This window comes from Sebastes fasciatus, chromosome 4, assembly GCF_043250625.1.
Source record: "Sebastes fasciatus isolate fSebFas1 chromosome 4, fSebFas1.pri, whole genome shotgun sequence".
NCBI classification, from domain to species: domain Eukaryota; kingdom Metazoa; phylum Chordata; class Actinopteri; order Perciformes; family Sebastidae; genus Sebastes; species Sebastes fasciatus.
The window spans coordinates 29,898,726-29,921,229 of NC_133798.1; the positions used below are offsets into that span (position 1 = coordinate 29,898,726).

The following is a 22,504-nucleotide window of genomic DNA, read 5'->3' on the forward strand; positions in this document are numbered from 1 at the left end:
TTTTCTCTCCAGTGGAAGTAAACAGCAGCCAAAAGAACATACAAGTACAAACAGACAACATGACAAAAGAGGTCAGTGCAAGACATTCAAGAACATCCTGTATCTTTAGATTAACAGGCTACAACGCTTCCTCTACAATCCCTCTACAATCCCACAAACACTCCAATGTTCAGCTCACTGTTTATCCTGCATTTTCACTTTTCTGCTGCTTTACAAACTGTTTAACATCTTTTCTTTATGCTACAGTTTTATTACTGATCACATTACAGGAGAAAAAAGTAAAGAAAAACTGAGATAGAAAACTTGTCACTTGGCCAAAAGTCTGTGATTTTGAGGTTTCAAAAGTCTTCTAGTAAAATTCTTCTTTCAAAGAATTGTTAACTGAAATTAAAATTGTGTATTTTAAAAAAGTTCTTTAATTAGAGATTAGAGATTAGATATTAAGGCCTGACTACTACTCAGGCTTTAATTGCTTTCAAACACACAGGATGTCTGAGAAAACACAGGGGATTTATAGTATTTGAAAATGAATGTAGCTGAGATCGACACCTTTCAATGCAAAGGCTGGACAAAGAAATACTCAAGTCCGTTCTGTCGCTGTCTAATTCATTTCTCATTGTTCTAGAATTTTACCAGGTCAAAACTTGAATTGTTTTGCTTTCAGGCTCAAGTTAGGTCAAGCCTCAATGGAGTTAAAGTGATAGTTCGGGTGTTTTGAAGTGGGTTTGTATGAGGTACTCTGTGTATTACCATCATCCTGCGCGGCTCCCCAGTAAACACGGTGGAGTCCTTCCGTTTCCTGGGCACGACCATCGCCCAGGACCTCAAGTGGGAGCTAAACATCAGCTCCCTCATCAGTAAGGCTCAGCAGAGGATGTACTTCCTGCGGCAGCTGAAGAAATTCAACCTGCCACACTCCATGATGGTGCACTTCTACTCGGCCATCATTGAGTCCATCCTCACCTCCTCCATCACCGTCTGGTTCGCCGCGGCCACCGCCAAGGACAAGGCCAGGCTGCAGCGGGTCATTTGTGCTGCAGAGAAGGCGATCGGCTCCAACCTTCCCTCCCTCCAGGAGCTGTACACCTCCAGGACCTTAAGGAGGGCAGGAAAGATTGTGGCCGACCCCTCCCATCCTGGACACCATCTCTTTCAGACTCTGCCATCTGGCAGGAGGTTAAGGTCCATCAGGACCAAAACCTCACGTCACAAAAACAGTTTTTTCCCCATGGCAGTGGGAATACCACCCCCCTACTGTATCCCTCTCTCTCCCTCTGATACCTGATTGTTTGCACTCCGGCAATATTTGCACTATCTGTTTATATCATGTTTATTTTTGTTTATAGCTTATTTTGTATATTGTATATTGGTAGAATTTCAATTTTTTATTCTTATTTTATTCTAACATTTATCTATTCTTTTGTTATTATACTGTTTTGACTTGCACCAACATAACCAAAGCAAATTCCTAGTGTATACCTCTTACACCTGGCAATAAACACAATTCTGATTCTGATTCTGATAGATGACGGTCGGCGTGCCCACAGCTTGGAGAAACAGACAGAAGCACCGTCACTGGAGCAAAGCAATGTACTGCTGTGGACGGGGACGGCAGAAAAGTGTATTTTAGCCACCTAAAAAAATCAGTACCCGTTAAGTGTACGCTACATTTAGAATATTTTCACCGCTTTATCTTGCTGTCAGAGACCTTTCCCTCTCCTTTCTGACGGGGAACTGAACTGAAAGGGAAACATACATATCTATGCTCTCTTCAAAGCCAGCAGGCTCAGATGACAAAGACAGTATAGATACGTTTCACCTTCAGTTCAGTTTGCTGTGGGAAAAATATTCTAAATATAGCGTACATTTAAACCGAAATAATTTTTTTTAGGTGAGCCTTTCTTCTAGGTGGCTAAAATACATTTTCTGCCGTACCTGTCCACAGCAGTAGGCTACATTGCTTTGCTCCGGTGTCAGTGCTCCTGTCTGTTTCTCAAAACTGGGGGCACACCGACCGTCATCTACAGTAAGTAATACACCTACAATGGATACGTACCTGATAAAACCCCACTTCAAAACACATGAACTATTCGTTTAAAGGGGGACTACGCCCATTTAAAAAAAATTCATACATGTTAATCCTATGGTCAAAGACAGCCCAAAAAATATTATTTAACATGAACAACTCTCTCCAAAATCTAAAGAGAGCTAAAACTCAAACTCATGATGTCATAGGGTATAAAGTGTGTAACTGCTCCATAGACAATGAATTTGGAAAGATGTTCTAGATGACACTGAGAGCATCCAGGGGAATATTCTGAGTATATGGGAACATTTTCTGTTCAGCTGAGAACACAATAATAGAGTAAAGCTCATTTGGGTATAAAAAGAAAACAAACTTTCTAGTTCAGTCTCCCAGTTCATTGTCTATGGAGCAGCTCCAGACTTTATACCCTATTACATCACAAGTTGAAACTTACTTCTCTGGTTTCTGGCTTTGAGAGAGAGGAGCTCATGACCACAAATATTGATTGAACTTTCCTAGGCCATGGAAATAATATATTGGATTTGTTAATTTAGGTGATGTTCCCCTTTAAATCTCAAGTCCTATTACTTTACTAAACGTGTGTTAAAACATGTGAAAACATCTCAGACTGCAGAGAGTCACAGCTGAGTTGGTTAGATATTAGTTATAGATAAACTATGTGTGTTAGAAAGGTTGGCAATGACACAAAAAGCTCCCCACTTACTAGAAAGAGTACTTGTACCAATTAGACTTAGATTTAATTGTGCTCCAGCATTAATGTAATCTGCTTCATCAACAGACTGTGTAGATATTCATTAAGAGCATGACCTCATATGACCACAGGCTGCAGTTGAACTCCACTAGAGGACGTCCTCAGATGTCACTTATTCTCTACAGACTAGTAGCACTGGTTTAGTGTTCACATCAGCTGCTCAAACACAACTAAACCCTTAAATAACACTATGTTATCTGATACTACCAACTATCTCAAATGTGGTGGGTGTTGGAGCTCGTCAACTGAAGTCAGTCTGAGAACAGCTGATGGTGTTTTTAAATCACATTATTTGGTGTCATTATAGAAACACCATCAGCTGTTTTTTCAGCTTTGATATCAATCAAAAACCAAATAACTTAATCAGACACAATAAAAACTTTAGTTTGCTTTTGTTTATTTAAAAAGAAAAAGAGAGAAAAGCAAATCACATTTGTATTTTTCATAAACTGCTCTTTAGTAATTTGTGCCACAATTGAACACTTCTTATATACACAATGATCTGATAATAAACAATTTGAATTTGACACGTACAAATGCTTCTGATTTCTGCATACATTGTTTTTCATGATTTAACAGTCTCGAAGGCAGGTATTGCACTTATTAGACTAAATTATACTACATTAGGTAATATCAATCAGTGTCGTAAAATCTGGTTGTTGAAGTAATAAGTAGCAATGTGACACATCAAATGAAAACATTTTCAGGATAAAAGAAAAAATCTGTAAAAACAACAATGTATAAATTGTATTTAACCAATAAATACACATTTATTACATCAAATGAAAGTGAATCTTTGGTTGTTCTACTCAGTGTGATTGACAGGAGAGATGATCAGAGGGGCAGAGGTTTTACCACCATAGGTAAGACAGGGACTAAAGTATGGGTAGAGTTTCTCAGTGAAGCAGCAGCCAGTAAAGGAGTAGATAAGAGCTGCAGCATCAACATCATAAAAGGAGACCAGACCCTCCTCATAATCCACAAACACCCCCACCTTCTCAGGCTGAGACTTCAGAGAGAGACAGACTGAAGGGCCAGCACAAGCTATGTACTCATTTTCATTCCTCAACAATATCGTCCAGTAACCATTCTGAGGAGACAGTTCGATTTTCCCCTTCCTGTTGATCGACTCTCTGGCCACTCCTAAAGCCCACTCAGTCTTCCCTTTAACCTGAACCTCGTAATAAAACCTTCCTGAAGAGAAACTCTGCTTTGCTAAGACACAAGGACAAAAAAATCTCTCTGGGTTGTCTGGGAGATTCTTCTTTACATCACCATGTTTAACTTGTTTTCCATCAGCAGACAGGATGAGGTTGGACTGTGCTGTATCAGGATCAAGTGTCACATCCACTGCAGACTGCTGGACCCTCTTCAGCTCAGCCTCAAACAGCTTCTTCATCTGTTTACTGAGCGTCTCCTTCAGCTGATTCACAGCTCTCACCACAGTCCCCTCATACGAAGATGGACGGACGCTGACTTCTGTCCAGTCCTTGATGGGTAGAGCAGTGTTCAGGGACGTGAAGCATTGGAGGAGGTGGAGGTGGTCTTCAGAGCCTGAGAGCTGCTCCACTTCAGTGCTTCTCTTCTTCAGCTCAGAGATTTCCTGTTCCAGCTCTTTGAGGAAGCCTTCAGCCTGTTTCTCTGTCTTTTTCTGCTTCTCTTGGATCGTGTTGATGAGCTCGGCCTGGCTTCTCTCAACAGACTCCTTCAGAGCGGTGAAGACCTGAACACCATCTGCTATCTCTCTGTCTGCATCTTCCTTACTGAGCCCCACTGAGTGTTTCATCTTCTGAATCTTCAGTTGTCTCTTCTGGATCATCTGCTGAATTTCAGCCTCCAGCTCGTCCTTCTTTCCATCATATCCTTCTTTCAAAGGAACAACATCATGTGTCTTGTGGTCTGAAATAGTGCAGAGCATGCAGACACACATCTGGTCGGTCTTACAGAACAGCTCCAGCAGTTTATCGTGTTTCGTACACATCCTGCCTTCCAGGTTCTCCACAGGGTCGATCAGCTGATGTCTTTTCAGGCCTGACCTCATCAGATGAGGCTCCAGGTGAGTCTCACAGTAGGAGTCCAGACACACCAGGCAGGACTTCAGGGCCTTCAGTTTGGTTCCAGTGCAGGCGTCACAGGGAACTTCTCCTGGTTTGGCAGCTTGTTGCTCTGAGCTGCTGCTGCTGGCTTTCTGTTGAGCTGACTGTCTGAACTGAGCAGCCATCTCAGAGATGAAGGTATTGACCCGCAGCTCAGGTCTATTGTTGAAAACCTCTTTACAGTTGGGACACTGGCGTAGGACATTAATATCCCAGTGTTGAGTGATGCAGGTTTTACAGAAGTTGTGTCCACATGGTGTGCTGACTGGATCAGTGAACACATCCAGACAGATGGAGCACAGAAACTGATCTTCAGTCAGCAGACAGCTGGCAGCAGACATATCTCCACTCTGAGGACAAAAAGAGTGAAAAACAAAACTGTAATTACCTATCTTTTACTTATTTTTTTAATAAAATCAAACTATGGTTAGTGGAATATAATGAGAGTCATCCTGAACGCAGTTATATTGCATCCAACTGAGGGCCATATTTATTAAAAAAATGGTGCAACGCAAATATGTGCTGTAGTCGTCAATGAATTTGATGGCATCTATTCAGTGTCTGATTTATTAAGACAGGATATTATGCAGTCAGTTCATGCTGGGAGTGGAATTATTAATACATTAGCAAGCATTAACCTAGACACGGTTTTGGGAAATGAAAAGCATATACAATAAGACAAATCAAAGACACACAAACTTTAAAGAAGCCTACATTAATTTAATACTTTTAGTTACAAGATTCTGATTATAATACAAAATATAAGTCAACTAATATCATGATGTATTTATTTCGGACTAAGCTACCCAGCAATATGTAAAGTTGTTAAAATGAGCTCCACCTTTACCAGCTGCAACATTAAAGTGATGAACACATTAATGCATCAATAATAATGATCCAATAACATAATTTATATTATTCTGAAATGAGCCTTTCAGCATAATGAGTACTTTTAACTTTTAGTACTTTAGTATACTTTGATGTTTATACATTAGCACTTTTACTGAAGTAACATTTTGACTGCATGACTTTTACTTGTAACAGTGTATTTCTGAACTGTGGTATTACTACTTTTACTCAAGTAAAAGATCTCAGTATGGAGGGCCGAACCTGTCAAAATCAAAAATAAATAAATGAGTAAATTACTCTATAAATAAATTAATATGTCATAAAATGTACCAAAATAATATAAAAAATAAGTGTAGGCATTAATTAATTGATGAATTGTAACATAATTTTTTTAAATTTACTTCATTCATTTCTATTTGTATTAATTTCCCTATTCATCTACTATTCTAATTTTCCCTTTTATTATTTTTTTATTAACTTATATTTATTTAATTTTGTATTTATTTTCTATTAATTTAAAATATATTATTAAATGTATTTATTAATTATTAATTAATTAATGTATTTATTTATTTATCCATTATTTTCCCTTTGCAAGTTCCCCCTATTATTTCCCCAAATGTATTTATTTCTTTATTCTTTTCTTTAGACGTTTCTTTTTTTATATTTCTTTATGTAATTCTGCTTCATTATACAAATGAGGGGTCTGTCATTCAACTTGAGTCATGGGGTCAACTTTTCACCTATTGGTTGATCGACATCAGAGTGCATTGATCGACTATACTGTACATGTTAGCATGCTAGCTAGCTAACGCTGTCTGCTTATCAACTCCAGTCTTCATCTCCGGCTACGTACAGTACACTACAATGGAGAGAAAGGGCTTGGCGGCTTCGGCCTGGAGGTTCTCACTCTGAACAAGCTCAACATTGGGGGTCCGCGAAAGAGTTAAACAGTTAAGCTTCAGTTGGTTGGTCTGCACACCTGTACCAGTCGGACAATGCAACCAGCTGCAGACTGACAACCCACCGTATGGAGCCGGGGATGAAGACTGGAGTTGATAAGCAGACAGCGTTAGCTCGCTAGCTAGCTCGCCTTGTACAGTCAATCTATGCACTCAAGTTGACCCCATGATGACACATGTTGAATGACAGCCCACTCATTTACATAGTGAAGCAGAAATGCATAAAGACATGTAAAAGGAATTGTATAAAGAAAAGAATACAGAAATAAATAACTTTGGGGAAATAAATAGGGGGAATATTGCAAAGGGAAAACAATGCATAAATAAATACATTTAATAATGTATTAAAATGTAAATAAATGTAAAAACAAACACATACATTTAAGTAAATGAAAATATTTAAATAAATAAAAAAGGAAAATTAAATAGAAGATTAGATAAATAGGGGAATTAATACAAAAGTAAATACAATAGATGCAAATTAAAACAGAAATATCAATTTCTGTCACATTTCATCAATTAATTAATGCCTACATTTATTTTTAATATTATTTTTGTACATTCAATGACAAATTTATTTATTTATAGAGTAATTTAATAATTCATTTTTGATTATGGCAGCTTCTGTCCTCCATATATTAGTACTTCTTTCACCTTTGATGTAAATGCAGCCAAACTCACAATTAAATGTTTTAGCAGCCTGTCGTGATTCTGATTGATGGTCAAGTTCCAAGTTTAATGAACACAAACCAAAACTCTTCATCCACTATTTGTTTACAGTAATCAGATATTGCGTTCATTAATAACAGCCAAGTTGCTCCATTTTTTCTTTCTAATAATGGCTTTTCAGTTATATAGGCCTATATTGAGGAACTTCCTGTCTGAGTAGAGCTGAAGTTTTGAGTTAATACCGGTTGTTGAAACACAGTAAATATGATCAGCTTACAAAGGCAGACAGCAGCTACAGAAACAGAGAAGTTGAGAGGAAAGGGTTTGAAGTTCAAGGCTGTTTACCAAAGTGTGTAACAGCTATAAGTGGTGAAACCTAAATTTGGTACCTTTTATAATCATTAAATCAGATACTGTACTCCAAAAGGAATCTAAGCTACACTAGTTAGCTTTTAGCATGACTAGTTTATCTGCTGTTTTATTCTTTGTTGTGGTTTCTGGTTTCTACTAAATCTTGACAGTTAGAGTATTTAGTCTCTGTAGGTCAGTGTACTCACCAGTGTTTGGCAGAGATTCTGCTGTGTTGTTGATAAAAACCTGCTGGATTCAGTTGAATGTTTCTTTAGAGAGAAACACAGAGACTTGTCTCGACTGCAGCTCTGCTGTCACTCAGACAAACGTTCATTTTCATTTCAGGAAATGAGACGTTGCAGCTCTCCTCTTTCAGTGTTGCTCCTCCTCTCAGTGGAGCTCTGTCAGTGAGGTTTTATTGAAATACCTTGACATGGCTTTGGAACAAGATGAGTTTTTTTTACTTTTTGTTTCTTCCTCTTTTTTCTACAGCAGCAGCCAAAACAACATACAACTACAAACAGACAACACAACAAAAGAGGTCAGTGCAAGATATTAAAGGACATCCTGTATTTTTTGATCAACAGGCTACAACGCTTCCTTTACAGTCCCTCTACAATCCCACAAACACTCCAATGTTCAGCTCACTGTTTATCCTGCAATTTCACTTTTCTGCTGCTTTCCAAACTGTTTATCTTTTCTTCATGTGACAGATTTCTTACTGATCACAATACAGGATAAAAAAAGTAAAGACAAAACTGAGATGAAAATCTTTTGTCACTGGAACACAATATAGGCTTCTCTGTGATTTTGAGGTTTCAAAAAAAGTAAAAAAGTAAAGTACTTCTATCAGAGAACCCTTTACGTTATTTTAGAAAAAGCTCCTCAATCAGACAGAGTAGTCGGCCTTAATTACATTCCACGACTGGAAAATCCATAGTGTGTCTAAGAAACACACAGATGGTTTATAATTAGGAAAAGAGTGATATGTTCCCAGGAAGTAATCATTTTAAAATCAAAGGAAATCCTTCAACGCTAATACAAAATGAAAACAAAACAGTTGAGTGGTAGATGTGCAAAAACATACTGTATATTGTACCAGAAGGCTTTAACACCACACAACAATCCCATCAGTCTAAAGTTGAGCTCAGTCTTTGATTTTATAATTTGTAACCTTTTAACATCTCAGCAACGTGTATTTTTTCTCACTCTCTTGGGTCAAGATAAATACAGTATAACAAATATAGTCTGTTTAAAAGTAAAATTTGTGAATTGTTCCTTTCACAATGGAAAATGACTGATGCTAATGCTGTAGCTGTTTCAGGTGGCCTTAGATCTGAGTTGGGAAAGTTAAATGCACCATATTGTTGCAGTCGATTGGAAAGATTTTAGGTCATGCAAAAAAATAGCCGTACAATTACTTAAAACAAAGTGACTAAGTAAATGTAATACTTCCTACCTCTGCCAATGTGTCATTCTGACTGTAACCATTTCAGTATTTATCTCCATACACTATACAGTCTATGATCCATCATAACAACTAATCCCTCTGCACTTCACGGCTGTTCTCCAAAATGTTGAGCACATTTTCTTTATCTAAAATAAGATTTTAAAACTCGGATGGAGAATCCTTCTGATTGGACCACAGCAGTAGATTAATGGGCTTTTCTGGGATTCTCTATTTGTAAAAGTAGTTAAAGTACAATACTTTTAAAGTAAGTCTTAAATGAAAGTAAAGTTGCTGATTTTAGAATGAGCTCAAAAAACTACAAAACAAACAAAAAAGCGTAGAGTACTTGTACCAATTAGACTTCATATAATCTGCTCCAGCATCAGACTGTGTAGATATTTATTAAGAGCATGACCTCATATGACCACAGGCTGCAGTTTATTAACTCCACCAGAGGGCGTTCTCACATATCACTTATTCTCTACAAACTAGTAGCACTGCTTTAACACAACTCAGACCCAGAAGTAATTGCCATCAGGTAGAGGGGTCAGGCTAGTCTTAGGTCTTTGAAAAAGACAATCGGCGTGTACCAGTTTGTCAGTTTTTAGTGTCTCTGGAAATAATGTGCCAATGCTTTCTGATAGAATGTTTTATTTAATTTGATCTATCAGTAACATTTAAAACACAGACAGAACTTGGTTTGTTTGTTGTCTTTCTATCCCCTTGTGGTTTTGTTGTCACCTGTTGTAAGGCTGCATCTAGACATTTATCTTCATATCCTCTTTGTTTAAAACGTTATTTCATTATACTCACTTGGTTATCAAAAGATTCCTTTGTGTCACTAATTCTCTGTAATCTATGGAATTGACTCAATGGGATGGCATCTTTCATGCTTGTTAGCTAGTACCATGAGAGTGCAATGTCTTTGCTGTGCTGCGTTGAGATGGTGCAGATTGAAGGAAACCGGTCGCTTCAGTCTTTGTTTCCTTGCAGGGTCCAGTTAGGTTGGCACTAACCTGGCTTCTTTGCGCCGGTGGTTTTACCGTCAGCGGGCAGACTGTGCCGTAGCCGCTATAAACCTGTTTGCTCTCTGTTAGCGGAGCATACTTAACAGGGATGTTTTCAGGCAGACTCTTGCATCCCTGCGAGGAGAAAGGAGTCTGATGTGTCTGCTCCAAGCAGACTGCACGGTGCTCAGAGCTCCACCAGTGTGGAGAGCTGAGCCGAGGTGAAGAGAAAAGAAAGAGACCAAATAAAGAAAGAGAGAACAGCTGACGCTGCGGTTTTGTCGACCTGGTGACGTCATGGGTCATGGGCTACAGTAGCCTATAGTTACTGTAAACGTTGAGTCCATGAGCGGAGTTCAGGGCTCAGACACCATTTTCAGTGGCAAGTCCCAGCACTACATAATCTTACACTACAAACTATCTCAAATGTGGTGGGTGTTGGAGCTCATCAACTGAAGTCAGTCTGAGAACAGCTGATGGTGTTTTTAAAACACATTATTTGGTATCATTATAGAAACACCATCAGCTGTTTTTTCAACTTTGATATCAATCAAAAACAAAATAACTTAATCAGACACAATAACATCTTTAATTTGCTTTTGTTTATTTAAAAGAAAAAAAGAGAAAAGTAAATTACATTTGGTATTATTCATAAACTGCTTTTAAGTCATTTCTGCCAGAATGCAACATTTCTTATATACACAATGATCAGATAACAAACAATTTGAATTTCACACGTACAAATGCTTCTGATATCTGCAAATTTTTGTTTTGATGATTTAACAGTCTTGAAGGCAGGTAATGCAGTTATTAGAATAAATTAGACTACTTTAGGTAATATCAATCAGTGTGGTAGAATCTGTGTTTTTGTAGTAATAAGTAGCAATGTGACACATCAAATAAAAACATTTTCAGGATAAAATCTGTAAAAACAACAGTGTATAAATTGTATATCACCAATAAATACACATTTATTACATCAAATGAAAGTGAATCTTTGGTTGTTCTACTCAGTGTGATTGACAGGAGAGATGATCAGAGGGGCAGAGTTTTTACCACCATAGATAAGATCAGGACTAAAGTATGGGTAGAGTTTCTCGGTGAAGCAGCAGCCAGTAAAGGAGTAGATAAGAGCTGCAGCATCAACATCATAAAAGGAGACCAGACCCTCCTCATAATCCACAAACACCCCCACCTTCTCAGGCTGAGACTTCAGAGAGAGACAGACTGGAGGCTTAGTACAAGATTTGTACTCATTTTTATTCCTCAACCATATCGACCAGTAACCATTCTGAGGAGACAGCGTGATTTGTCCCTTCCTGTTGATCGACTCTCTGGCCACTCCTAAATCCCACTCAGTCTTCCCTTTAACCTGAACCTCGTAGTAAAACCTTCCTGAAGAGAAACTCTGCTTTGCTAAGACACAAGCAGAATTATCAAATCTCTCTGGGTTGTCTGGGAGATTCTTCTTTACATCACCATGTTTAACTTGTTTTCCATCATCAGACAGGATGAGGTAGGGCTCTGCTGTATCAGGATCAAGTGTCACATCCACTGCAGACTGCTGGACCCTCTTCAGCTCGGCCTCAAACAGCTTCTTCATCTGTTTACTGAGCGTCTCCTCCAGCTGATTCACAGCTCTCACCACAGTCCCCTCATACGAAGATGGACGGATGCTGACTTCTGTCCAGTTTTTGGTGGGTATAGCAGTGTTCAGGGACGTGAAGCTTTGGAGGACATGGAGGTGGTCTTCAGAGAGTAAGAGCTGCTCCACTTCAGTACTTCTCTTCTTCAGCTCAGAGATTTCCTTTTCCAGCTCTTTGATGAAGCCTTCAGCCTGTTTCTCTGTCTTTCTCTGCTTCTCTTGGATCGTGTCGATGAGCTCGGCCTGGCTTCTCTCAACAGACTCCTTCAGAGCGGTGAAGACCTGAACACCATCTGCTATCTCTCTGTCTGCATCTTCCTTACTGAGCTCCACTGAGTGTTTCATCTCCTGAATCTTCAGTCGTCTCTTCTGAATCATCTGCTGAATTTCAGCCTCTGTCTTCCCCAGCTCGGCCTTCTTTCCTTCATATCCTTCTTTCAGAGGAACAACATCATGTGTCTTATGGTCTAAAACAGTGCAGAGCATGCAGACACACATCTGGTCGGTCTTACAGAACAGCTCCAGCAGTTTATCGTGCTTCGTACACATCCTGCCTTCCAGGTTCTCCACAGGGTCGATCAGCTGATGTCTTTTCAGAGCTGACCTTGTCAGATGAGGCTCCAGGTGAGTCTCACAGTAGGATTCCAGACACACCAGGCAGGACTTCAGGGCCTTCAGTTTGGTTCCAGTGCAGGCGTCACAAGGAACTTCTCCTGGTTTGGCAGCTTGTTGCTCTGAGCTGCTGCTGCTGGCTTTCTGTTGAGCTGACTGTCTGAACTGAGCAGCCATCTCAGAGATGAAAGTATTGACCCGCAGCTCAGGTCTAGTGTTGAAAAACTCTTTACAGTTGGGACACTGGCATAGGACATTAACATCCCAGTGTTCAGTGATGCAGGTTTTACAGAAGTTGTGTCCACATGGTATGGCGACTGGATCAGTGAACACATCCAGACAGATGGAGCACAGAAACTGATCTTCAGTCAGCAGACAGCTGGCAGCAGACATATCTCCACTCTGAGGACAAAAAGAGTGAAAAAGAAAACTGTAATTACCTATCTTTTACTTTATTTGTTTAATAAAATCAAACTATGGTTAGTGGAATATAATGAGAGTCATCCTGAACACTGTTATATTGCATCCAACTGAGGACCATATTTATTCAAAAAATGATGCAACGCAAATATGTGCTGTGGTCGTCAATGAATTTGATGGCATCTATTCAGCGTCTGATTTATTAAGACAGCATATTATGCAGTCAGTTCATGCTGTGAGTGGAATTATTAATACATTAGCAAGCATTAACCTACACACGTTTATGGGAAATGAAAAGCAGATACAGTATAATAAGACAAATCAAAGACACACAAACTTTACAGAAGCCTATATTAATTTAATACTTTTAGTTTTAAGATTCTGATTATAATACATAATACAAGTCAACTAATATCATGATGTATTTATTTTGGACTAAGCTACCCAGCAATATGTGAAGTTGTTAAAATGAGCTCCACCTTTACCAGCTGCAACATTAAAGTGATGAACACATTATTGCATCAATAATAATGATCCAATAACATAATATATATTATTCTGAAATGAGCCTTTCAGCATAATGAGTACTTTTAACTTTTACTACTTTAGTATATTTTGATGTTTATACTTTAACACTTTTACTGAAGTAACATTTTGAATGCATGACTCTTACTTGTAACAGTGTATTTCTGAACTGTGGTATTACTACTTTTACTCAAGTAAAAGATCTCAGTATGGAGGGCCGAACCTGTCAAAATCAAAAATAAATAAATAAATGAGTAAATTACTCGATAAATAAATTAATATGTCATTAAACGTACCAAAATAATATTACAAATAAGTGTAGGCATTAATTAATTGATGAATTGTTACATAAATTGTTTTAATTTACTTTAATCATTTATCTTTGTATTAATTCCCATATTCAGCTGCAGAGTTGATAAGCAGACAGCGTTAGCTCGCCTTGTACAGTCAATCTATGCACTAAAGTTGACCCCATGATGACACATGTTGAATGACAGCTCCCACATTTATATAGTGAAGCAGAAATGCATAAAGACATGTAAAAGGAATTGTATAAAGAAAAGAATACAGAAATAAATAACTTTGGGGAAATAAATAGGGGGAATATTGCAAAGGGAAAACAATGCATAAATAAATACATTTATTAATTAATAAATACATTTAAAAATGATTTTTAACTGATTCAAAATAAATATAAAAATAAAAAAATACATTTAAGTAAATGAAAATATATAAATTAATAAAAAAGGAAAATTAAATAGAAGAGTAGATAAATAGGTGAATTAATACAAAGGTAAATACAAAAGAATCAAATTAAAACAGAAATATCAATTTCTGTCACATTTCATCAATTAATTAATGCCTACATTTATTTTTAATATTATCTTTGGTACATTCAATGACAAATGTATTTATTTATAGAGTAATTTAATAATTCATTTTTGATTTTAGCAGCTTATGTCCTCCATATTTCAGTACTTCTTTCACCTTTGATTTAAATGCAGCCAAACTCACAATTAAATGTTTTTGCAGACTGTAGTGATTCTGATTGATGGTCAAGTTCCAAGTTTAATGAACACAAAACAAAACTCTCCATCCACTATTTGTTTACAGTAATCAGATATTGTGTTCATTAACAACAGCCACGTTGCTCCATTTTTTCTTTCTAATAATGGCTTTTCAGTTATATAGGCCTATATTGAAGAACTTCCTGTCTGAGTAGAGCTGAAGTTTTGAGTTAATACCGGTTGTTGAAACACAGTAAATATGATCAGCTTACAAAGGCAGACAGCAGCTACAGAAACAGAGAAGTTGAGAGGAAAGGGTTTGAAGTTCACGGCTGTTTACCAAAGTGTGTAACAGCTATAAGTGGTAAAACCTAAATTTGGTACCTTTTATAATCATTAAATCAGATACTGTACTCCAAAAGGAATCTAAGCTACACTAGTTAGCTTTTAGCATGACTAGTTTATCTGCTGTTTTATTCTTTGTTGTGGTTTCTGGTTTCAACTAAATCTTGACAGTTAGTGTATTTAGTCTCTGTAGGTCAGTGTACTCACCAGTGTTTGGCAGAGATTCTGCTGTGTTGTTGATAAAAACCTGCTGGATTCAGTTGAATGTTTCTTTAGAGAGAAACACGAGGCTTGTCTCGACTGCAGCTCTGCTGTCACTCAGACAAACGTTCACTTTCATTTCCTCAAATGCAGCTCTCCTCTTTCAGTGTTGCTCCTCCTCTCAGTGTAGCTCTGTCAGTGAGGCTTTATTGCCTCTTTGGGAAATACCTTAACATGGCTTTGGAACAAGAGGATTTTTAACTTTTTGTTTCTTCCTCTTTTTTCCACAGCAGCAGCCAAAATAACATACAACTACAAACAGACAACATAACAAAAGAGGTCAGTGCAAGATATTCAAGAACATCCTGTATCTTTTGATCAACAGGCTACAACGCTTCCTTTACAGTCCCTCTACAATCCCACAAACACTCCAATGTTCAGCTCACTGTTTATCCTGCAATTTCACTTTTCTGCTGCTTTACAAAGTGTTCACCATCTTTTCTTCATGTGACAGATTTCTTACTGATCACATTACAGGAGAAAAACTGAGATGAAAATCTTTTGTCACTGGAACACAATATAGACTTCTCTGTGATTTTGAGGTTTCAAAAAAAGTAAAGTACTTCTATCAGAGAACCCTTTACGTTATTTTAGAAAAAGCTTCTCAATCAGAGAGAGTAGTCGGCCTTAATTACATTCCACGACTGGAAAATCCGTAGTGTGTCTAAGAAAACACACAGATGGTTTATAATTAGGAAAAGAGTGATATGTTCCCAGGAAGTAATCATTTTAAAATCAAAGGAAATCCTTCAACGCTACTACAAAATGGAAAGATTTTAGGTCATGCAAAATAGCCGCACAATTAATTAAAACAAAGTGACTAAGTAAATGTAATACTTCCTACCTCTGCCAATGTGTCATTCTGACTGTAATCATTTCAGTATTTATCTCCATACACTATACAGTCTATGATCCATCATAACAACTAATCCCTCTGCACTTCACTGCTGTTCTCCAAAATGTTGAGCACATTTTCTCATTTTCTTTATCTAAAATAAGATTTTAAAACTCGGATGGAGAATCCTTCTGATTGGACCACAGCAGTAGATTAATGAGCTTTTCTGTGATTCTCTATTTGTAAAAGTAGTTAAAGAACAATACTTTTAAAGTAAGTCTTAAATGGAAGTAAAGTTGCTGATTTTAGAATGAGCTCAAAAAACTACAAAACAAACAAAAAGGCATAGAGTACTTGTACCAATTAGACTTCATATAATCTGCTCCAGCATCAGACTGTGTAGATATTTATTAAGAGCATGACCTCATATGACCACAGGCTGCAGTTTATTAACTCCACCAGAGGGCGTTCTCACATATCACTTATTCTCTACAAACTAGTAGCACTGGTTTAACACAACTCAGACCCAGAAGTAATTGCCATCAGGTAGAGGGGTCAGGCTAGTCTTAGGTCTTTGAAAAAGACAATCGGCGTGTACCAGTTTGTCTTTCAAATTCTTTCCTCGACGGAATGTTATTCTTGTTGGTGTATTAAATAACTGACCGATTTTAGTGTCTCTAGAAATAATGTGCCAATGCTTTCTGAAAGAATGTTTTATTTCATTTGATCTATCAGTAAAGTTTAAAACACAGACAGAACTTGGTTTGTTTGTTGTCTTTCTATCCCCTTGTGGTTTTGTTGTCACCTGTTGTAAGGCTGCATCTAGACATTTATCTTCATATCCTCTTTGTTTAAATCGTGATTTCATTATGCTCACTTGGTTATCAAAAGATTCCTTTGTGTCACTAATTCTCTGTAATCTATGGAATTGACTCAATGGGATGGCATCTTTCATGCTTGTTAGCTAGTACCATGAGAATGCAATGTCTTTGCTGTGCTGTGTTGAGATGGTGCAGATTGAAGGAAACCGGTCGCCTCAGTCTTTGTTTCCTTGCAGGGTCCAGTTAGGTTGGTGCTGAACTGGCTTCTTTGCTCCGGTGGTTTTACCGTCAGCGGGCAGACTGTGTCGTAGCCTTTACTAAACTTGTTTGCTCTCTGTTAGCGGAGCATACTTAACAGGGATGTTTTCAGGCAGACTCTTGCGTCCCTGCGAGGGGAAAGGGATCTGATGTGTCTGCTCCAAGCAGACTGCACGGTGCTCAGAGCTCCACCAGTGTGGAGTGCCGAGCCGAGGCGAAGAGAAAAAGAGAGAACAGTTTTGTCGACCTGGTGACGTCATGGGTCATGGGCTACAGTAGCCTATAGTTACTGTAAACGTTGAGTCCATGAGCGGAGTTCAGGGCTCACACACCATTTTCAGTGGCAAGTCCCAGCACTACATAATCTTACACTACCAACTATCTCAAATGTGATGGGTGTTGGAGCTCGTCAACTGAAGTCAGTCTGAGAACAGCTGATGGTGTTTTTAAATCACATTATTTCGTATCATTATAGAAACACCATCAGCTCTTTTTTCAACTTTGATATCAATCAAAAACAAAATAACTTAATCAGACACAATAAAATCTTTAGTTTGTTTTTGTTTATTTAAAAAGCAAAAGAGAGAAAAGTAAATTACTTTTTGTATTATTCATAAAATGCTTTTAAGTAATTTGTGCCAGTATGCAATACTTCTTATATACACAATGATCAGATAACAAACAATTTGAATTTGACACGTACAAATGCTTCTGATTTCTGCAAAAAATGTTTTGGATGATTTAACAGTCTTGAAGGCAGGTAATGCAGTTATTAGAATAAATAAGACTACATTAGATAATATCAGTCAGTGTGGTAGAATCTCTGTGTTGTAGTAATAAGTAGCAATGTGACAGATAAAATAAAAACACTTTCAGGGAAAAAGATATAATCTGTAAAAACAACAATGTATAAATTGTATATCACCAATAAATACACATTTATTACATCAAATGAAAGTGAATCTTTGGTTGTTCTACTCAGTGTGATTGACAGGAGAGATGATCAGAGGGGCAGAGTTTTTACCTCCATAGTTAAGACTGGGACTAAAGTATGGGTAGAGTTTCTCAGTGAAGCAGCAGCCAGTAAAGGAGTAGATAAGAGCTGCAGCATCAACATCATAAAAGGAGACCAGACCCTCCTCATAATCCACAAACACCCCCACCTTCTCAGGCTGAGACTTCAGAGAGAGACGGACTCTAGGGTCAGCAAGTGCTTTGTACTCCTTTGTATTCCTCAACCATATCGTCCAGTAACCATTCTGAGGATTCAGTGTGATTATTCCCTTCCTGTTGATCAACTCTCTGGCCACTCCTAAAGCCCACTCAGTCTTCCCTTTAACCTGAACCTCGAAGTAAAACCTTCCTGAAGAGAAACTCTGTTTTGCTAAGACACAGGGACAAGTAAATCTCTCTGGGTTGTCTGGGAGATTCTTCTTTACATCACCACAGTTTACTTGTTTTCCATCATCAGACAGGATGAGGTTGGGCTGTGCTGTATCAGGATCAAGTGTCACATCCACTGCAGACTGCTGGACCCTCTTCAGCTCAACTTCAAACAGCTTCTTCATCTGTTTACTGAGCGTCTCCTTCAGCTGATTCACAGCTCTCACCACAGTCCCCTCAAATGAAAGTGGACGGACGCTGACTTCTGTCCAGTTTTTGGTGGGTGGAGCAGCGTTCAGGGACGTGAAGCTTTGGAGGACATGGAGGTGGTCTTCAGAGAGTAAGAGCTGCACCACCTCAGTGCTTCTCTTCTTCAGCTCAGAGATTTCCTGTTCCAGGTCTTTGATGAAGCCTTCAGCCTGTTTCTCTGTCTTTGTCTGCTTCTCTTTTATTGTGTCGATGAGCTCGGCCTGGCTTCTCTCAACAGACTCCTTCAGAGCGGTGAAGACCTGAACACCATCTGCTATCTCTCTGTCTGCATCTACCTTACTGAGCTCCACTGAGTGTTTCATCTCCTGAATCTTCAGTCGTCTCTTCTGGATCATCTGCTGAATTTCAGCCTCTGTCTTCCCCAGCTCGGCCTTCTTTCCTTCATATCCTTCTTTCAAAGGAACAACATCATGTGTCTTGTGGTCTGAAATAGTGCAGAGCATGCAGACACACATCTGGTCAGTCTTACAGAACAGCTCCAGCAGTTTATCGTGCTTCGTACACATCCTGCCTTCCAGGTTCTCCACAGGGTCGATCAGCTGATGTCTTTTCAGAGCTGACCTTGTCAGATGAGGCACCAGGTGAGTCTCACAGTAGGATTCCAGACACACCAGGCAGGACTTCAGGGCCTTCAGTTTGGTTCCAGAGCAGACGTCACAGGGAACTTCTCCTGGTTTGGCAGCTTGTTGCTCTGAGCTGCTGCTGCTGGCTTTCTGTTGAGCTGACTGTCTGAACTGAGCAGCCATCTCAGAGATGAAAGTATTGACCTGCAGCTCAGGTCTAGTGTTGAAAACCTTTTTACAGTTGGGACACTCGCATAGGACATTAATATCCCAGTGTTTAGTGATGCAGGTTTTACAGAAGTTGTGTCCACATGGTGTGCTGACTGGATCAGTGAACACATCCAGACAGATGGAGCACAGAAACTGATCTTCAGTCAGCAGACAGCTGGCAGCAGACATATCTACACTCTGAGGACAAAAAGAGTGAAAAACAAAACTGTAATTACCTATCTTTTACTTATTTGTTTAATAAAATCAAACTATGGTTAGTGGAATATAATGAGTCATCCTGAATGCTGTTATATTGCATCCAACTGAGGGCCATATTTATTTAAAAAATGGTGCAACGCAACTATGTGCTGTGGTCGTCAATGAATTTGATGGCATCTATTCAGCGTCTGATTTATTAAGACATCATATTATGCAGTCAGGTCATGTTGCCAGTGTAATTATTAATAAATTAGCAACCATTAAAGCTGAAGTAGGCGAGATTGGAGCATATATTATTAAAAAAAGTTATTTTTATAAAACGGACGCTATAATTTGACAATAGTACATGAAACAGGTAACCTGATAAAAACATTTGCTTCTGTGTCCTTCGGTGCTCCTAACGGCATCTGCAAGATTTCCCAGACTGGAGGAAAACAAGCAGAAAGAGCTGATCTGAGGTCTGCTGTCCAGTTGCTGTCTATGAGAGCCGGCTGTCAATCACTCGCGAACTCCGACCAAACGGTCAAACTAGGCTGTGCTGATCAAATATGAATCAATATTATGTTACGTTAATGCCTAATCCTCGCCTCAAATGTTTTCAGAATCATCTTTTAGTGCACGGTTTAGCTGTAAAATGAGAAAGTTTGTGACGCGGCCGCCATTGTAAAATCTGTTGAAAGAACGCCAAGTTCTGGTCACATGACCGGAGCACAGCCAATAGGAACGCTCTCTCAATGAAATGACCTGTGATTGGTCAAAGTCTCCCGTCACGGCTAGATTTTCTAAAGCCTGAAAACAGAGCCATGAGAAGGAGCAGAAGTCTAGTTATCTCTCAGAACACTTGAATTACAATATGCTGAAAGGTAATTATGGAATTTTTGCCAAATTATGACAAAAATATACTGCCTACTGCTAATTTAACCTACACACGTTTATGGGAAATGAAAAGCATGTATAATAAGACAAATCAAAGACACACAAACTTTATAGAAGCCTATATTAATTTAATACTTTTAGTTTCCTCTCCGGGAACCATCACCTTAACGTGGTGGAGAGGTTTGTGTGTCCCTATGACCCTGAGGGCTGTGTTGTCTGGAGCCTCGTGCTCCTGGTAGGGTCTCCCATGGCAAATTGGTCTTAGGTGAGGGGCCGGACTAAGAATGGTTCACAAAAAACCCAATGACGACACGAGGCAGAGGAGGAGTTACCCGGCCCGGAGGAAGCCCGGGGCCCACGTCTGGAGCCAGGCCCAGACGGAGGGCCCGTCAACGAGCGTCTGGTGGCCGGGCTTGCCACGGAGCCCGGCCGGGGATACCCCGAAAAAGGAACGTGGCACCCCCCTCCTCTCCATCCTGTGGGCTCACCACCTGCGGGAAGAACCGCTTGGGTCGGGTGCGCTGCCACACGGGTGGCAGTGAAGGCCAGGGACCTCGACGGACTGGACCCGGGCGGCAGAGGCTGGCTCTGGGGACGTGGAACGTCACCTCTCTGTGGGGGAAGGAGCCGGAGCTTGTGCGGGAGGTGGAGCGCTATCAGTTGGATCTGGTAGGGCTTACCTCTACGCACAGCCTCGGTTCTGGAACCGTACTCTTGGATAGGGGTTGGACTCTATTCTTCTCTGGAGTTGCCCATGGTGTGAGGCGCCGGGCGGGTGTGGGGATACTCACAAATCCCCGGCTGAGTGCCGCTACGTTTACCCCGGTGGACGAGAGGGTCGCCTCCCTACGCCTTCGGGTTATGGGGGGGAAAACTCTGACTGTTGTTTGTGCGTATGCACCAAACAGCAGTTCGGAGTATTCGGCCTTCTTGGAGACCCTGAATGGAGTCCTGTATGGGGCTCCAGTAGGGGACTCCATAGTTCTCCTGGGAGACTTCAACGCGCACGTGGGCAACGATGGAGACACCTGGAGTGGCGTGATTGGGAGGAACGGCCTCCCTGATCTAAACCCGAGTGGTCGTTTGTTGTTGGACTTCTGTGCTAGTCATGGATTGTCCATAACGAACACCATGTTCGAACATAAGGATGCTCATAAGTGTACGTGGTACCAGAGCACCCTAGGCCGAAGGTCGATGATCGATTTTGTAATCGTATCATCTGATCTGAGGCCGCATGTTTTGGACACTCGGGTGAAGAGAGGGGCGGAGCTGTCAACTGATCACCATCTGGTGGTGAGTTGGGTCAGAGGGTGGGGGAAGACTCTGGACAGACCTGGTAAGCCCAAACGCGTAGTGAGGGTGAACTGGGAACGTCTGGAGGAGGCCCCTGTCCGAGAGATCTTCAACTCACACCTCCGGCGGAGCTTTTCTGGCATCCCTGTGGAGGTTGGGGGCATTGAACCCGAGTGGACGATGTTCAAAGCTTCCATTGCTGAAGCTGCGGCGGTGAGCTGTGGTTTTAAGGTCTTAGGTGCCTCAAGGGGCGGCAACCCTCGAACACCGTGGTGGACACCGGTGGTCAGGGAAGCCGTCCGACTGAAGAAGGAGGCCTTCCGGGATATGTTATCTCGGAGGTCTCCGGAGGCAGTTGCAGGGTACCGACGGGCCCGAAGAGCAGCAGCCACTGCCGTGACGGAGGCAAAGCAGCGGGTGTGGGAGGAGTTCGGAGCAGCCATGGAGAAGGACTTTCGGTCGGCACCAAAGTGCTTCTGGAAAACCATCCGGTACCTTAGGAGGGGGAAACGGGGAACCATCCAAGCTGTGTACAGTAAGGATGGGACACTGTTGACCTCAACTGAGGAGGTAATCGGGCGGTGGAAGGAGCACTTTGAGGAACTTCTGAATCCGACCAATACGCCCTCTATGATAGAGGCAGAGCTGGAAGCTGATGGGGGACCATCATCAATTACCCTGGTGGAAGTCACTGAGGTAGTCAAACAACTCCACAGTGGCAAAGCCCCGGGGGTTGATGAGATCCGCCCAGAAATGCTGAAGGCTCTGGGTGGGGAGGG

General features: G+C 40.2%; 2 protein-coding genes, 1 long non-coding RNA gene and 1 pseudogene across 3 annotated transcripts in view; 1 reads left to right on the forward strand and 3 right to left on the reverse strand.

Moving 5' to 3' along the window:
* Nucleotides 1-10: 10 nt before the first annotated feature.
* Nucleotides 11-22,504, forward strand: part of LOC141766572 (uncharacterized) — a 103,509-nt gene continuing 81,015 nt past the window's right edge. The window contains exon 1 of the long non-coding RNA XR_012593655.1: nucleotides 11-71. This is a non-coding gene — a long non-coding RNA (uncharacterized LOC141766572). The remainder of the gene's footprint in view (nucleotides 72-22,504) is intronic.
* On the reverse strand, nucleotides 3,242-8,065 carry LOC141767104 (E3 ubiquitin-protein ligase TRIM21-like; annotated as a pseudogene).
* LOC141767105 (E3 ubiquitin-protein ligase TRIM21-like) lies at nucleotides 10,784-12,832 on the reverse strand. The gene has a single exon (XM_074634347.1). It carries the CDS (start codon nucleotides 12,830-12,832, stop codon nucleotides 11,189-11,191), a length of 1,644 nt encoding a protein of 547 aa, XP_074490448.1. The 3' UTR covers nucleotides 10,784-11,188.
* LOC141766571 (E3 ubiquitin-protein ligase TRIM21-like) lies at nucleotides 17,460-19,530 on the reverse strand. The gene has a single exon (XM_074633530.1). The coding sequence runs from the start codon at nucleotides 19,524-19,526 to the stop codon at nucleotides 17,886-17,888; it is 1,641 nt and encodes a 546-aa protein (XP_074489631.1). The 5' UTR covers nucleotides 19,527-19,530; the 3' UTR covers nucleotides 17,460-17,885.

Bases quoted from the DNA above. Each gene is read 5' to 3' on its own strand.
- LOC141767105 (XM_074634347.1), bottom strand. From the start codon at position 12,832: ATGTCTGCTGCCAGCTGTCTGCTGACTGAAGATCAGTTTCTGTGCTCC.
- LOC141766571 (XM_074633530.1), bottom strand. From the start codon at position 19,526: ATGTCTGCTGCCAGCTGTCTGCTGACTGAAGATCAGTTTCTGTGCTCC.